The following is an 18,722-nucleotide window of genomic DNA, read 5'->3' as shown; positions in this document are numbered from 1 at the left end:
GATAAAGGGATGGTTGAGTGGGAGATGACAGAGAGTGGTAATTAATGGATACTACTCTTCACGGACAAATGTTATTAGTGTAGTTCCCAAGGGTTCAGTGCTGGGTTCATTGTTCTTTTTGTGTATTCATCAATGATATTGATGAAGGTATATCAGAATTAATGTCCAAGTTACAGATGATACAAAGGTTGGCAGGGTTGTTAACGACAGTAAAGACAGTATGCTACTCCTACCCGATCTAGATAAGTTGGACAAATGGGCTGAGAAGGGGAAACTGAAGTTTAACATTGACAAATGCAAAGTACTGCATATGGGTGGCAATAACACAAGAGAAACATACCAACTGTGTGTGGTACCTCTACTATTAGTAGAGGCATCATATGCCTCTACTAATGCTAATGCTAATAACTGGATATTCTGTTATTCCTATCCCTAAAACTTCGTGCATGAATATAGATGCAAAATATTTATTCAATTTGTCAGCAACCTGAACAGGATTATGCCTGTTCAGGTTGCTGACAAACTGACAATGGTTATGCCATTCATATCTTGTGATATGAATCCCTTTCCATCTATTGTTAACATAAGCAAAGACTGCTTTTCTAATTTTCTTCAGATTCTTAGCAAAAGACTTCTCTTCTCATAATATGTCTTAGCTTAACTTACTTTCTCTTTCCCTAGTTAATTTGTAATCATTTCATGCATTTTTTCTTCTCTGTCACTAGTCTCATCAGTTCATTGAAACATAGCAGCTTTTATGATTACTTCCTGAATGCCTCCCCATTTGGAATTTGCAGTTGGTAATCATTACTAAAGCGGGATCCTTTCCCTTTGCCCTTGGCAGCAGTTATATCTTGAAGAACAACACTATAATGTTTGGCTAGTGAGTGAGTAACTCAATTCTGTGACTCAAGTCACTGAATTTAGTTGAATGATTGACTCCATCTGTGGCTTTAGTGAATCTTATGGAGTCTTGGTTGAGGAGTGCCACCACGTTCCTGTGCAAGACTGAGATGATCTGATGGAAGGAGGTGGTGTCTCCCTCATTAAAGAGGCCAACCAGAACAGGTGGTGCAGGAATGGTAAGCATACTGGATGGTGGGATCCCAGATGAGACCACTTGGTCCAGAGTAGAAGGTAGTTGTGTAGCCAAGAAGTCTACTGGGGCAGTTTGAAGTGGCAGAGCTGATGGAGTTTGGTGAGAACCTGAGGAGATTCGCGTAATTTAATATCTTCAGTTGGTGAGCAGACCCATAGTCACCTAACTGTCATTGCACCAATGTCAACAGCTGATATACCGAGTTAAAACAAAATAACTACATCCAACCATATAAATCATCCCAATCTTTAAAATAGATGAATAAATCCAGCTCGATTTGGCAGGAATTTGAATCAACTGTGACACATCTTGTTCAAATAGAAAGTTATAGAGAATCCAGAAGTGCTGAAATTGAACTGTATTTAATTATCAGCTCCCTTTTCAAAACAAGAAATTTATTAAATCTTCTAAAATTACTATGATGGAAAGAAAAAAATTCATTTATCCCATGCTTTTCAAATTAATCAAAAGCAGATTTTACATAATTGTAACTTCAGTTCCAAGTGAGAGAATTTTCTCAAAAACTGTACATAGAATTAACAAAAAGCAGAGGAAGGTGACGTGAGGGAGTGTCAAATATCATGTTTTTTAATTAGCAGCACATTTACATCAATTTGGGTCACTAAGGTGCTGCAGGGTTTTGAGGCCCCCCATAGGCTACAAAATTTTATGTATTTCTGAGGCCTCAAATACTGGAAACTCCTAGGCACATGCCTAGCTTACATATACTTATATAGGTTGAGCATGCTGGATTCTGATGGGATCCTTCCACTTGTTCAGATTATGAACCTAAGGGGGCTTTGCCTTTAGCCAGCGGGTGGTTAATTGCTGGAACAGGCTTTCATCTGTCGTTGGGGAGGTTGATAGGTTGAATAGATTTAAGGAGGAACTGGACAGGCATTTGGAGGGACTGGTGTGATTTTTTTTTTTTTTTGGCTGATGCTGCATAAGATCATACACTTGCTTTCTTGCAACACATGCCACTACTACTACTATACATAAATGTGCCCCTATTCTCAATTTGAATGCAAAAAATATTTAGGTTTTTTTTTTTTTTTTTTTTTTTTCTTATAGTACTTTTTTGTTGTTTGTATTCTTTTGTTTCTTTCTGTATTGTATTTACAGCTTATTTATTGTATTTTATGATATCTTCATAATTTAATGTGTAATTTTTTCCCCATTTATTGATTACAATGAATGAAAAAGTAAAACTAAAAATTTGGATTTTTCCTGTGTTGTATGAATAATAAAAATAACTGGAAATAACTGTGCAGTCAAATTCATAGGCTGACAAAATGATGAAGTTTCTTGATTTGAATCTAAAAAAATTGTCGGTGACTCAACTGTCAGGGAAACGGGAAATATATTGTTCAAAAAGAATAGGTGGAATAGGACCCGGGTATGTCTGCCAGGAGCAAAAGTAGATGACATAGAGCAGATACCATCTTTTAAGGGTACAAAAGGTTGAAATAACAAATATACAAGTATAATTATAACCCAGTTTAATGTAAAATATACTAACAGTCAGTAGCTTTCGAGACTGGCGTGTCTCTTTATCAACTGAAATTCAAAATACAAATACAACGGATAAGTGAAATGAACTGTGTGAGGCACGTTAATACGGCATAAAAGGTAATATCATTGTATATATTGGCACTAATGACATTAAGCGTAGGATATCTGTGGATTTACTTAACAAGTACAGGTGAATGTTAAAAAAAAGTCTCGAGTTAGGGTTAAATTTGAAAGTATCTGCAATCCTGCCCAGACATTATAGGAGGGAGTATATGATGAGAGCCTTGTCAATCAATTTGGAACTGCAGAGATTGTGCAAGGCTCCTGCGGTGGAAATTTTCGCAGCGTGGTCTGTACTTGTTAACAGGAGAGAATGCTTCTACAGGGATGAGATATACTTAAATCAGGGGTGGGCAACAGCCGGCCCGCGACGATGTTGAATCCGGCCCCCTCGGTAAATGCATAAATATAGAAAATCCATACCTGACTACACTCGCCGTAAACGTTCGGCTTAATTCGGTTCAATCGGGAATCGCGGCCAGTACAACAGTAACCAAGTGATTCTACGCAGCGTCAAAGAGTTATTTCCTAATTATTATTGTAGCATCGATCGAACGAAGTTCCTTTGGGTTTGACTTCTTATTGAAAAAAAATAATATTGGTGCGAGATATTTTGTGTTTTATGCCTTTTCTAATTATTACAATTTTTAATTTAATATAATTTATAGCCCATAAAATGAGCCAATTAAAAAAAAAAGAAAAATTGATGCCGAATGCCGCATTTTCAATGATAATTGGACATAGAGATATTTTTTTTTAAAAATACATTAATAATTTGGTAATTCAACTAATATAACATTTTTTAGGTTCTGATTTTTTTTATTAAATCGTTCAATGTATTCCGGCCCGCATCATGATGCGAAAATTTCATTCGGCCCGCATCATGATGCGAAAATTTCATTCGGCCCGCATCATGATACGAAAATTTCATTCGGCCCGCTGACGAAAAAAATTGCCCACCCCTGACTTAAATAGAAAGGGTGCAAGAATATTTGCCGAGTCTATCGAGGCAATGTTAGTTGGGTCGGAAAACTATTAGATTGGAGGGGGGATTCACAGACTACCAGATTAACAGTGACTACAGGCAGAGGTGGAAGTGAATCTTGCATTGTTTCTACTGGGATGAACAGCAGCCCGGAAAGCAAGTTGCTGGGGATTTCGGGAACTCCTGAGAGTCATGAAACAAGTAAATACATGGGCTGTGTTAGTAACTAAGAGTAAGAACAAGTGCATGTTTGTATACTTGCATGTACACTAATGCTAGGAGTATAGTAAATAAATTTGATGAATTTCAAGTGCTGGTCAAGATATCAAAGGCGGATACTGTTGGAATATCCGAGACATGGTGTCACACAGATATAAGGAATGCAGAATTAGAATTTGGGGAGTACAATGTATACAGAAAGAATAGACAGGATAGGAAGGAAGGAGGGATTATGCTATTAGTTAAGAAACACATAAAATCCAAGGAAGTGCATCCAGTTGAAATAGATGGGCAGAGCAGTGTTGAGTCAGTGTGGTGTGATATAAGCATTGGGAAAGCAAAAATGAGGGTAGGAGTTTGTAATAGGCCTAATGACTCTGATGAGTATAATGAAAAATTATACAGAGAAATAGAGTGGGCCAATAAATCAGAGTGTCTTATAATAGGAGATTTTAATTTCTCAGATATTGACTGGAATTTGTGGGTTGGTCATTCACAAACTGGCAAGTGTTTTGTGGATTTATTGAATGACTGTTTTCTACGGCAGCATGTTAGAGAGGCAATCAAGAATAACACTCTTGATCTGATTATCAGCAGTGATAATTCACGTATTAGAAATTTACAGATAAAGGAACCACTAGGTGTCAGTGATCAGTGTATTGATGTGGGATTTACTTAAAGATGTAACTACCATAAGGGATAAAGGGAAGGGTTTTTGCTATCGGTGACTACAGTGGTCTGAGACAGTTTTTAAATTCTGTACAGTGGGAACAACTAATGATGTTACCATCAGCCAATTCTAAATGGGAAGCATTCCAGGAATTAATCTTGGAAGCTACTTGTTCCAACTAAGAAATATTGTTCTAAGTATAGGCCCAAATGGATGTCAGGTGAACTAATGAGATTTGTGACAAAGAATAAAAATGAATGGAATGCATATAAATTATCAGGTGACACAGAAGCCTATGGCAGATATAAGCTAGTCTGTAATCAATTCACAAAGGTGGATAGGCAAGTGAAGGCAGACTATGAGAAATATTTGGCAAAGGATGCAAAGAAGAACAACAAAGACTTCTTTACTTATATAAACTCTAAAAAGAAGGGGATGAATCAGATTGGTCGAATTGATATCAATGGTTTGACTGTAGATGATCATTCTCAGATAGCTGCCAAATTAAATGACTATTTTGCATCTATATTCAATCATGAGGAGTTATTTAAAGAGAAGAAGGTCAGATGTTTAGCAAACTCTTAACAGGGAGTTAAATGATTTTAAATAACTAAGAGCAAAGTGGAGTAGAAATTGTTGAAGTTAAACATATGAAGGGCGGATGGGATCTATCCAGTTATATTAAAGGAGGCAACAAAGGGAGTAAGCAAATCCTTAGCCATAATTATGAGAGCATCCTTTGACTCAGGGGAAAGCACTCACGGAATGGAGATGTGGAAATGTATCTCCAATTCACAAAGGAGGATCAAAGGGTGACACAAGTAATTACAGATCTGTTAGTTTGACTTCTGCTCGAGGGAAAATAATGGAGTAACTAGTTAAAGAAGCATTGTAGGATTATCTAGAGAAGACTGCAATAATAATTCAGACACAGCATGGGTTTGTTAAGGGGAAGTCTTGTCTGGCCAATTTGATTGAATACTATGACATGGTCACAAAGGAACTGGATGCAAAAAATAATTTTGATATCATATACTTGGATTTCAGGAAAGCTTTTGGTACTGTTGCACATGGAACGCTACTGTACAAATTGAAGCAGTATAGCATTAATGGCAAGTTGTTACAATGGATAAAAGAATGGTTGAACGGGAGAAGACAGAGAGTGGTAATCAATGGACACTGCTCTTCGTTGGCTATTGTTATTAGTGGAGCCCCCCCAGGGTTCGATGTTGGGCTTACTGTTGTTTTGTATATTTATCAATGATATTGATGAAGGTATATCAAGCTTAATGTCAATGTTTGCAGATGATACAAAGGTTAGCAGTGTTGTTAATAAAAGTAATGACAGTATGCTGTTGCAACAGAATCTGGAAAAGTTGGGCAGATGGACTGAGAAGTGGTAACTGCAAAGTACTGCACATGGGTATTAGTAACCCCAGAGAAATGTGGTGGTATTATAATCAGGTTAGTGGAGAATGAAAGAGACCTGGGAGTAATTGTGCAGTCAATTATGAAGTTTTCTGACAGTGCAGACAGGCTGCCAGAGTAGGTCATGGGGTTTTGTCAATGATATATAGGAATTTTGGGAGCAGAGATAAAGAGGTGTTTATCCCCTTGTATAAGGCAATGGTCAGGCCACACCTTGAATACTGCACACAGGTCTGGAAGCCTCATTTTAGGAAGGATGTAAAGTTGCCATAATGACTACAGAGAAGGGCAGCAAGACTACTGAGGGAAACAAAGCAGTGCTCTTACAAAGACAGGCTTAATTTCTTCAAATTGCATCTGGACACTAGGCACCTGCAAGGTGGAAGGGTTTTTTTTTTTTTTTTTTTTTTGGTTGATGCTGTATAAGCTTGCTTCCTTGCATCATATGCCTCTACTAATGCTAATGCTAATATCAGATCACTTAGAGAGTCAGAACATAATGGCCGACAGCAGAAAGGATGCAAAGAGCAATTAACCATGGATGCTGCAGTTATTGAGCAAGCCTTCAAGAAGCACCGCAACCTATACACGGCCTACATCGATTACCGCAAGTCCTTCGACTCCGTACCTCATAGCTGGCTAATAGATACCCTGAAGATCTGCAAGGTCAATCCGATATTGGCAAACTTCCTAGAAGCAACAATGGCGAAATGGAGTACAACCATTAAAGTCGAGAACATCACAACAAGGCCAATCCCCATTAGAAGAGGAATCTTTCAGGGAGATGCTCTAAGCCCACTATGGTTCTGTCTAGCAGTCAACCCGCTATCCACCAAGCTCAATGGCAGCAAGTATGGATGTAACCTCAAAGAAGGAAGAAAGAACCTGTACATCCTCACCCACCTGATGTACATTGATGACATCAAGCTCTACGCGCCAACGGAGAAGCAACTCCAGCAACTACTCCGGATCACTGAAGAATTCAGCAAGGACACCAGGATGGAATTTGGTCTAGAAAAATGCAAGACCCACACACTGCACCAGGGAAAATTAGTTGGCTGAAATTACCAGCTGCTGACTGGTAAAGAGATCGAAGCTATGACAGAAGGAGAGCCCTACAAACACCTAGGGATGATGCAGGCTGAGCAGTTGGAACAAAAAGAAATCAAGAAGTGCCTAACCGAAAGATATCACCAGAGATTCAGAAGCCTGCTGAAAGCAAAATTGATCGGAGGGAACACACATAAAGCCATAAACACCTATGCAGTTCCAGTAATAACATACACATTCGGAGTCATAGATTGGACTAACACCGAGCTAGAAGATATCATGCGAAAGACAAGGACAATGATGACTAAAAGTCCCCAACACTACCCGAAGTCAGCAGTGGAGAGAATAACAATACCTCGGAGAGAGGGAGGAAGGGGCCTGATAGACCTGACGGAACAACAGAAAACAGCGATAGTTAACCTGAAGGATTACTTCGAGAACAACCCAGCACCACTCCACCAGGCCATAAGGAAAATAGATAAGTGGAATACCCCACTCAACCTAAGTGGGGAAACCCCTCCCGCCCAAACGGTACAAGAAACGAAGATAGAAAGATGGGCAAAGAAGACACTCCATGGCAGACACTACAATGATCTCCATCAAGATCACATCGATAACATTGCTTCCAATGCATGGCTCACAAGCGGGACGCCCCTCCCCCTGAGACTGAAGGATTCATGCTGGCCATCCAAGACTGGGCAATCGATACCAGAAACTATAGAAAATACATCGCAAAGGAATCTGGAATGTCAGATGACATATGTTGATGATGTCACCTGACCTCAGAAACGATCCACCACATCACCGTGGGTTGAAAGGTGATCAGAGTCCAGACAGAGTACAGTCATAGACACGACCAGGCAGCCAGGATAATACATGAGAAGCTAGCGAGGAAATACCAGTTGACCAAAGAAAGTGTACCGTACTACTAGTACGAACCCCAAGCAGTACTAGAGACCAGAACCCACAAGCTGTACTGGGACCGCGCCATAATAACGGATAAGACCATCCCGCACAACAGACCGGATATAACCCTTGTGGACAAGATGGAAAAGGCTACCTATTAGATTGACATAGCAGTGCCGAACACTAGCAATGTCCAGAAAACCCATGAGGAAAAAATTTGATAGTACACGAACCTGAGACATGAGATCAAGGAGGTGTGGCATAGGCAAGAAGTATCAACCATCCCAATCATCGTGTCAACCACCGGTATGGTACATAGCAGCCTAGCAGCAATAGTTCTCCCAGAGAACACCTACAAGGAACTCCAGAAAGTCGCAATCCTGAACACCTGCAGGATAGTCAGAGATTTCATCGAACGACTGTAACACCAGACATTACAACCACCCTGTGTACTTGGTAGCAGTACCCGTCACGGAGTGGAATCCCCCAAACAGGGAGAAATAATATAAGAGCAACAACAATAATAATAATAATAATAGTGCGTTTCTGTCTTTGTTGCTTTGTTTATTCAGTCGCTACATGCAGGCAGGTTTCTTCATGTGTATCAAACGCACCTCCTCATTTTTGCCCTTTTTATACTGTAATTGTTTTATTCCCGAAAAATGAGTAAAATACTTAAAAAAAAGTGTGAAAATTGAGGTTACTGGTGAAGACACTACAGATTCAGAGAAAAAAAGAAAAGCAATACCGATAGACTGTCAACAGTTCCTACTGGGGAAAACTTGTAGCGGCCTCATACATATTGTGGTTTATGATCAAAATCACACCGACCTCGCCCACTAGGATTTTCCCGGAAAGTCCAGTCAGCCCCTGTCGATCGGATTAAAAAAAGGAAATTATGAAACGCTTTGAGCGAAATGGAAGAATGTGATATTGCGGGTATCGCTAAATAGAAAATTTTGCTATAAAGAAGTTCTATTTTCTGGTGCCCTCTTGAACTGCCGCCCGTAAGTGAGGCTTACCTCACCAGGGCCCACTTGCGTTGGCCCTGGTTTAGAATGTATCGATGTGGGAATTACTTAAAGATGTAACTACCATGAGGGCTGAAGGGAAGGGCTTTTGCTTTCGTAAAGGTTACTACAGAGGTTTCAGATGGTTTTTAAATTCTGTACAGTACAGTGGGATCAACTGATCATGTTACCTTGAATTCTAAATGGGGAGCCTTCAGGGACTTAATTTTGAAGGCTACTAGGCTTTTCATTCCAACTAAGAAATACTGTTCAAGGTTTAGGCCTAAATGGATATCAGATGAATTAATGAAACTCGTGGCAGAGAAGAAGAATGTACGAGATGCATATAAAGTATCAGGTGACACAGAAGCTTATGGCAGGTATAATCTAGTCTGTAATCAAGTCACAAAGGAGGTTAGGCAGGCGAAGGCAGATTACGAGAAATCTTTGGCAAAGGATGAAAAGAAAAACAGTAAAGAGTTCTTTACTTATGTAACTCTGGAACTCTGGAAGGAAAGGGTTAATCAGATTGAAACTTTAATATAGATGGGTTGAATATTGATGATCATGTTCAGGTAGCTAATTAACTGAATGAGTATTTTGCATCTACATTCACACATTAGGAGTTATTTAATGGGGGGAATGCCAGAAGTTTATCAAACCTAACAGGGAGATTAGTGATTTTGTAATAACTGAAAGGAAAGTGGAGGAAAAATTCTTGAAGTTAAACACAAGGAAGGCACCTGGAGTGAATGAGATCTATCCATTTATATTAAAGGAGGCAGCTAAGGAAGCAAGGAAACCGTTACCCATAATTATGAGATCTTCCTTGGAATCAGGGGGATTCCCATGGACTGGAGTTGTGTAAGGCTTCCTTGCACCGTATGGCTAATAATAATAATAATAATAAATGTATCACCAATTCACAAAGGGGGTTCAAAATGTGACAAAAGTAACTACAGACCTGTTAGTTTAACTTGTGTTCCGTGGAAAATAATGGAATCACTAGTTAAAGAAGCATTGCAGGATCATCTAGAAAAGACACAACATGGGTTTGTTAAATGGAGGTCTTGTCTGACGAATTTGATTGGATACTATGATGTGATCACAAAGTAACTAAATGCCAAAAATAATTTTGATATCATATACTTGGATTTCGGGAAAGCTTTTGATACTGTTGCACATGGAGGACTGCTGTACAAATATGAGATGTATGGCATTAAGGGTAAGTTGCTATAATGGATAAAGCGATGATGAGTGGGAGACGACAGAAAGTGGTAATCAATGGACACTGCTCTTCTTGGACAAATGTTATTATTGGAGTTCCCCAGTGTTCGGTGTTGGGCCTATTGTTGTTTTGTATATTTATCAATGATATTGATGAAGGTATATGAGGTTTAATGTCTAAGTTTGCAGATGATACAAAGGTTGGCAGGGTTGTTAACGATAGTATGCTACTCCAACTGGATCTAGATAAGTTGGGAAAATGGGCTGAAAAGTGGCAACTGAAGTTTAAAATTGACAAATGCAAAGTACTGCATATTGGTAGCAATAACCGAAGAGAAGCGTCCAACTTTGTGGTAATACACTGAGGAAAGTGGAAAGGAAAAAGACCTGGGAGTAATTGTGCAGTAAAATATGAAGTTCGCTGAGCAGTTCAGACAGGCGGCCAGGGAAGGTCATGGATGTCTTGTCAATGATATATATAGGAATTTTGCTATCAGGGACAGGGAGGTGATTATCCCGTTATACAAGGCAATGGTCAGGTTACACCTAGAGTACTGTGTACATGTCTGGAGGCCTCATTTTAGGAAGGATGTTTTTTTTTTTGTAGTTGTTGGCCCATCGGCTTCTGTGGCCATAATGCACCTCCCAAGGTTTTTGCAGTACTTTGATCTAAGCCCGAGGCGGGATTCGATCCCGCGACCTTTGGGTTGCCAGGCAGGCACTTTACCCACCTGGCTAGCCCGGTCAGCTAGGAAGGATGTAGAAGGAGCTAGAACGAGTACAAAGAAGGGCAACAAGATTGGTGAGGGGAACAAAGGGGAAAGGGGTACTCTTACCAAGAAAGGCTTAAGTTCTGCAAATTGCAGCGCCTAGAGAGTAGGCACCTGCGAGATGATCTGATTGAGGTGTATAAGGCCTTGAATGGGTTGAGCAAACTGCATGCTGATGGGATTCTTCCTCTTGCTCAGTTTCAAATTGAGGAAAGATAGTTGATTGGTGGAAGAGGCTTCCATATTTTGTTTTTGAACACAGCCTAAAAAAATTTAAGGCTGAGCTGGACAGGCATTTGGAATGAATGGAGGGGTGAAATGGGAGGGTTTTTTTTTTTTTTTTTTTTTTGGCTGATGCTGCACAAGCTCGCTTTCTTGCATCGTATGCCTCTACTAATGCTAATGCTAACATTTGGCTTACGTAAGGAAAGCTAATTCCCGAGAACGGAGAATTCAAGATTGCCATCCAAGATGAGTTAATCAATATCAGGGTCTACAAGAAATACATCGTCAATATCCCTTAGTAACAGATGACATGGTTTGACGATGCCACCTGGCCCCTAAAACCATCAACTCAGGTTTCAGGGTGAACACTCAGGCGGAATACACACAGAGACACCACCAGGTGGCCCTGATAGTACATCAGAAGGTATTGCCAAACTACCAATTCATCAAAGAATGCGTTGTAATATTTTTGTTCACAGAGTGTACTGGAAACGTATAATGATAACGGACAAGACGATCCCACACAACAAACTGGACATAACCCTCATCGACAAGAAAGAAATGGCTACCTACCCAGTAGCCATATCTGATCAAGGAGAAATAATATAAAGAATGATAATAATTATTAACTCGCCAAAATTCGCGCAAAATTTTCTCGATTTTTCTCTCCCCCTGCGGAATGACGTCATGCACATGACTAAAATAGTAAAATTCGGGTGTTGTTATGTAGGGTTTACTTTTGTATTCTAATTATTTTGTATTTAATTAATGGAAAGAAATATTAGACGTACCAATGAGCCATTATTTCATTACACAATGAATATTGAAAGAACGCTTGCAGTTATAAAACCAAATGCAATGGATAAGGCTGACGAGATTGAACATTTTATTATAAACAAGGGATTCACAATCTTGCAAGTAAGGAGTGAAATGAAATTTGTTCTGCTATATATCGGTCTACTTTTCAAAAATTTGGCCATTCGTTATTTGTTGTCGTTGATTAGTTCGTTACGCTATTTGGGTCAGTCTGAGTATTTCACATAGAAATTTTTTCAATGCACCTAAAGTAGCACGGTGCGTGAAATTTCAAATATATCTGTGTTTATACAAATATACGATAATTGCATAATGTTTCAAATTATTATTATTATTAACCATATGGTGGAATGAAGTCTGAGACTTATGCTGCCCAGCCAAAAAAAAAAAAAAAATTCTGAATTACCCTGAGAGAGAGAGAGAGAGAGAGAGTTAGAAGTAGAAGGGAATCACCAAGAAGAGAAGAATGATGATATCCAGCTCAGAACCGTGGGTGTGCCAAGCCCATACTCACCAGATGTTGAGCCACTGGGGTAATTGGTTTTGCAAAACAAGTTAATTTTTTGTTACATGGTAATCTGGGGTGGGTGGGGGGGTCTGGAACTGAAAAAAATGTATAAATTTTTGGAGTTATTATTTTATTATTAGCGGTAGCGTAGCCACCCTTTTTCGGGCCTGGAAGCAAAGAACATAATCGGGCCCCTACTTAATTAATGAAAATTGCAAAAAGATGCTGGGTCCGGAGGCAACTGCCTTGCCTGCCTACATGGTAGCCACGCCATTGATTATTAGCCATATAGTGCAAGGAAGCCTGAACCTTATGCTGCACCAGTATAAGGTAGGAAGCAATTTCAGTGGTAGAAAGGAATCACCAAGAAAGAGAAGAATGATATCCAGCTCAGGAAACTGGGTGTGCCAAGCCCATACTCACCAGATGTGAGCCCCTGGGGTTTGGGGATATATCCCTGATATACAGAGGTGTGTTGAAGGGATTCACGTGAGGCCCATTGTAACAAACTGGTGGGCGCCTCTGTAGCCAGGTGGGATGAGCAGCAGTGCGTAGCACATGCTTCTTGATTAGTCCGGGGTTCGAGCCCGTCACCACCAAATACGGAGGATGCAGAAAGGTCAGGGAATGACCACCACATATCCCGGAGCAATATGGCCTTAGTTGCTAATGCTCCTAAAAACCAAATAACAAACAAACAAACAACAAACTAGTTCCATACCCCCTGCCCATATACTGTTGTTTAAAAATCGGTAAAATGTATGAATCGTTAGTGTTGAGTTAAAATTATCTTTATTAACTTCTCTTTTCAGAGCATTACTTGACAACCTTTAGTTTATTCAGTACCTCTTTTATGAGGCCTCCCTCATGAAAGGGATTCGATAAACACAGGGTTGTCAAGCAATGTTTTGTATTAACTACCTCGTTACAAAACTTAACAGATCTATACAAAAACTGGCTGAACTCCAGATTAGGGTACTCCATCCAGCATGGCAAGGAAAGAAGCAGTTGACAGGTGAAGGCACCTTCCACTCAATGCTGTGAATGACAGCCGATTTCTATGATTGGATGATTATTGTGGAGACGTTTTCTTTCTGATTGTTTTGTGTCGTCGAGGAGGCGGGGGTACTTAGCTTAGGTAGGGTGTTTATCCCCCCATCCCACTGTTTTTGAATTGGAAAATGAGCTCGCGATCTAAATCCAGCGTCAAGGGGGGGGAAGCACCCTAGGCATATCAACCTAGGAGGACAGTGGGTGGAGTCACAACTTGTCAATTTATACAATTATATAATTGTATGACGACATTTTCATAATCACAACTAATAAAAACTAAAAATTAAAAATTAATTAGAAAAGAAACAATGAAGTAAAGGTTATACATTCCAAAGTTGTTTATGCATATCAAATTATATAACAAAGAAGAATACAATAATATCATATTACATTGAGTTGTAGCCTGGACTAAAGTTATAAGAACGGAAATTGGAGGTTAAAGACAGGCTCAGTGAAACTGTCCTAGGGTCCATGTTGGTTTGACATTCCTGGAAATAATTTTGAAGATGGAGATAACTATTGAAGCTGACAGTATTGGATGTACCAACTATTATGCTGTAACTACCAGATGACATTAAAAAGGTTTTAATGAAATTTTCCTCAATCGTGATTATGTGGCACACATCTTTTCCTCTTTTACCCTCTTCCTTTATTTCCTGGTCATGGTAAACAGAACCTGCACTAGCGCATTAAACTTAGCAAAGGTAAATGATGCAAGAAAGCAAGCTTATATAGCACCAGCCAAAAAAAAAAAAAAAAAAAAAACACACGGTCTAGTTCTGCCTAGAATCTATTTTAAGCTATCAACTTCTACAACGACAGATGGAAGTTTGTTCCAGCAATCAACCACCCACTAGCTAAAGGCAAACTTCCGCACATCTATCCTACAACTGTCTTTCCTCAATTTGAATTTATGCCCTCTCGGGTGATTATTCTGAGCAAGAGGAAGAATCCCATCAGCATTGACAATGCTCAAACCATTCAAGGCTTTAATATACCTCAGTCAGATCACTTAGCAGGTGCCTAGTTTCCAGGCACTTTAATTTGCAAAACTTAAGCCTTTCTTCATAAGAGCAACCCTTTGTTCCATTCATTAATCTTGTTGCCCTTCTCTGTACTCGTTTCAACAGCTCTACATCCTTCTTAAAATGAGGCCTCTAGACCTGTATACAGTATTCAAGGTGTGGCCTGACCATTGCCACAAGGGAATAATCACCTCCTTATCCCTGCTAGAAAAATTCCTGTATATCATTGACAAGACAACATGAGCTATTCTTGCAGACCGTCTGCACCGCTCAAAACACTTTATATCTGCCTGCACAATTACACCCATGTCCTTTTCGTTCTCTACCACTGTCCGTGTAGTACCACACAGTTGATACGTTGTGTGTGTGTGGGGGGGGGGGGTTACTGCTTCCCATATGCAGTACTTTACATTTGTCAATGTTAAACTTCAGTTGCCACCACTCAGCCCACTTGCTCAACTTTTCTAGATCCTGTTGCATTGGCGCACTGTCGTTGCTGTCATTAACAACCCTGCTGACCTTTGTATCATCTGCAAACTTGAACTTTAAGCCTGATATACCATCATGAATATCATTAATAAATACAGAAAACAACAATGGACCCAACACTGAACCCTGAGGGACTCCACTAATAACATTAGTCCACGATGAGCAGTGTCCACTGATTACCACTCTCTGTCTTCTCCCCCTCAACCACCCCTTTATCCATAGCAGCAATTTGCCTCCAATGCCACACTGCTCCAATTTGTGCAGCAGTCTTCCATGTGCAACAGTATCAAAAGCCTTTCTAAGATCCAAATATATGATATCAAAATTATTCTTTGCATCCAGTTCCTTTGTGACCATATCATAGTATCCAATCAAATTGGTCAGACCTACAATCATGATTGGCTATGCACAGATGCCAACATTGCAAAGAGACAATGGTGAACAGTAAGGGATTCCTTAGGTACCATCAGGACAGAGACCACACATACACACATCCTTTTTGTACATGTGTTCTCTGCATTACTTCAGTCAGACTGTCAACAAATTTCTGATATCTCTATAATGTCTGTATTTAATGACTTAATTAGTTCTTTAGCATTAGCATTGGCATATGATGCAAGAAAGCAAGCTTACACAGCATAGCCAAAAAAAAAAAAACCCTCCTATTTCACTCCTCCATTTGTTCCAAATACCTGTCCAGCTCAGCCTTAAATTTATTTAGGCTATCAACTTCCACAACAAAGGATGGAAGTCTGCTCCACAAAACAACTACCCCCTGGCTAGAAGCAAACTTCCACACATCTGTCCTACATCTGTCTTTCCTCAATTTGAATTTATGCCCTCTCAGGTGATTATTCAGAAAGAGGAAGAATCCCATCACCATTGAGCGTGCTCAAACCGTTCAAGGCTTTATACACTCAATCGGATCACCTCACAGGTGCCTAGTCTCCAGACACTGTAATTTGCAAAACACTTTGAATAGAACAAAGGGTTGCTCTTCGTAAGTGAATTCGCAACAAGATTAGTGAATGTTCCATTCACTAATCTTGTTGCCCTTCTCTGTACTCGTTCCAACAGCTCTACATCCATCTTAAAATGAGGCCTCCAGACATGTATTCATTACTCAAGGTATGGCCTGACTACTGCCTTATACAAGGGGATAATCACCTCCTTATTCCTCTTAGAAAAATTCCTGTATATCATTGACAAGACACCATGAGCTACTCTTGCAGACCAGCTGCACTGCTCAGAAAACTTCATATTTGCCTCCACAATTATCACCAAGTCTTTTTCGTTCTCTACGACTGTCAGCGTAGTACCATAGAGTTGATATGTCACTGGGAATTTAATTTGAACTTTACATTTGTCAATGTTAAACTTCAATTGCCACCTCTCAGCCTATCTGCTCAACTTTTCTAGATCCTGTTGCAACAGTGTACTGTCATTAGTGTTCTTAACAACCCTGCGAACCTTCGTATCGTCTGCAAAACTTGTACATTAAGCTTGATATACCATCATCAATATCATTTATAAATACAGAAAACAACAATGGACCCAACACAACCCTGAGGGACTCCACATTAGTCCATGATGAGCAATGTCCATTGATTACCACTCTTTGTCTTCTCCCACTCAACCATCCCTTTATCCATAGCAGCAATTTGCCTCCCGTGCCACACACTGCTCCAATTTGTTCAGCAGTCTTCCATGTGCAACAGTATCAAAAGCCTTTCTAAGATCCAAATATATGATATCAGAGTTATTCCCTACATCCAGTTCCTTTGTGACCACATCATAATATCCAATCAAATTGGTCAGGCAAGACTTTCCCTTCACAAAACCATGCTGTGTTCGAGCTGTAACTGAAGTCTTGTCTAGATGATCTTGCAGTGCTTCCTTAACCAGTGCCTCCATTAATTTTCCTGTAACAGAAGTTAAACTAACAGGTCTATAAATAGTTGTGTCACCCTTTGATTCTCCTATGTGAATTAGGGTCACATTTGCACAACTCCAGTCTATGGGTACCTCCCGTGAGTCCAAAGAATTATGGACTCAGGGGATTAATCTCTCATAATTATGGCTATGGGTTAGCTTACTTCCTTTGCTGCCTCCTTTAATTTAACTGGATAGATGCCATCCACCCCGTGTGCCTTTTTTATATTTATCTTCAAAAATTTCCCCTCCACTTTCCTCTCAGTTATTACAAAATCATCTAGCTCACTGCCAGAGTGTAACTCACCTCTGGCATTTCCGTCTCTAAATAACTCCTCATGGGTGAATGTAGATGCAAAATATTCATTTAGTTTGGTAGCCACCTGAGCAGGATCATTAACAGTTGAACCATCAATATCCAGTGGACCAATCTGATTCATCCCTTTCCTTCTAGAGTTTACATAGGTAAAGAACTCTTTGTTGTTTTTCTTTGCATCCTTTGCCAAGGATTTCTCATTATCTGCCTTTGCCTGCCTAATCTCCTTTGTGACTTGGTTACAGACCAGCTTATATCTATCATAAGCTTCCATGTCACACATTAATTTATATGTATCCCATGCATTGTTCTTCTCTGCCATATGTCTCATTAGTTCATTTGACCTCCATTTAGGCCTAAACCCTGAACAGTATTTCTTAGTTGGTGTGTAAAGCCTAGTAGCTTCCAAGATTAATTCTTTGAATGCTTCCCATTTTGAATTTGCTGTCGGTAACATCATCAGTTGGTCCCACCGTATAGAATTTAAATACTGTCTCAGACCACCGTAGTCACCTTTACGAAAGCAAAAAACCCTTCCCTTTACCTATAATGGTAGTTACCTCTTTGAGTAAATCCCACTTCAACACACTGTGATCACTGCCACCTAGTTGTTCCTTTATCTGCAGATTCTTAATGCACAAAGAATCGCTACTGATAATCAGATCAAGAGTATTACTCTCTATAGTTGTCTCCCAAACATGCTGATGTAGAAAACAATCATCCAATAAATCCACAAAAGCCTTGCTAGTGTGTGAGTGACCAACCCACAAATTCCAGTCAATATCTGGGAAATTAAAATCCCCCATTATAAGACTCTCTGATTTACTGGCCTACTCTATTTCCCTGTACAGTTTCTTATTATACTCATCAGAGTCATTAGGCCTATAACACACTCCTACTCTTAATTTTGATCTCCCATTGCTTATGTCACACCAAACTGACTCGCCACTGCACTGTCCAGCGATGTCGACTGGCTTCACTTCCTTGGATTTTATGTGTTTCTTAACTAATAGCATAACCCCTCCTTCCTTCCTATCCTGTCTATCCTTTCTGTACACATTGTACTCCCCAAATTCCAGTTCTGCATTCCTTATATCTGTGTGACACCACGTCTCTGATATCCAAACAATACTACCTTTGATGTTTTGAGCAATACCTCAAATTCATCAAATTTATTTACTAAACTCCTAGCATTGGTGTACATGCACCTGATCCTATTCTTAGCTATCCTAACACAACCCATGTGTTTACTTGTACTGCAATGACTCTCAGCAGTCTCTGAAATACCTTGCATCTTGTTTTCCAGGCTGCTGCTCATTCCAATAGAAGCATTGCAAGAATCACTTTCACCTCTGCTAGTGGCTACTGTTAATCTATTAGTCCTCGTATCTCCCCAAGCTAGCAGTTTTCTGAACCACC

At 39.7% G+C, this 18,722-nt stretch overlaps 1 protein-coding gene across 2 annotated transcripts in view; it reads left to right on the top strand.

The window, feature by feature from the left end:
- Positions 1-11,900: 11,900 nt before the first annotated feature.
- Positions 11,901-18,722, top strand: part of LOC150081754 (nucleoside diphosphate kinase 5-like) — a 282,065-nt gene continuing 275,243 nt past the window's right edge. For both annotated transcript variants that reach the window (XM_090379619.1, XM_090379621.1), the window contains exon 1: positions 11,901-12,082. In XM_090379619.1, coding sequence (XP_090235745.1) covers positions 11,933-12,082 — 150 coding nt within the window. In that variant the 5' untranslated portion in view covers positions 11,901-11,932. The remainder of the gene's footprint in view (positions 12,083-18,722) is intronic.

This window comes from Mastigoproctus giganteus, chromosome 8 (assembly GCF_048544385.1).
Source record: "Mastigoproctus giganteus isolate SK-2022 chromosome 8, ASM4854438v1, whole genome shotgun sequence".
In the NCBI taxonomy this organism is placed as follows: Eukaryota; Metazoa; Arthropoda; class Arachnida; order Uropygi; family Thelyphonidae; genus Mastigoproctus; species Mastigoproctus giganteus.
Note: the sequence above shows the minus strand (reverse complement) of the source record. Positions and strands in the feature narration are given on the sequence as shown.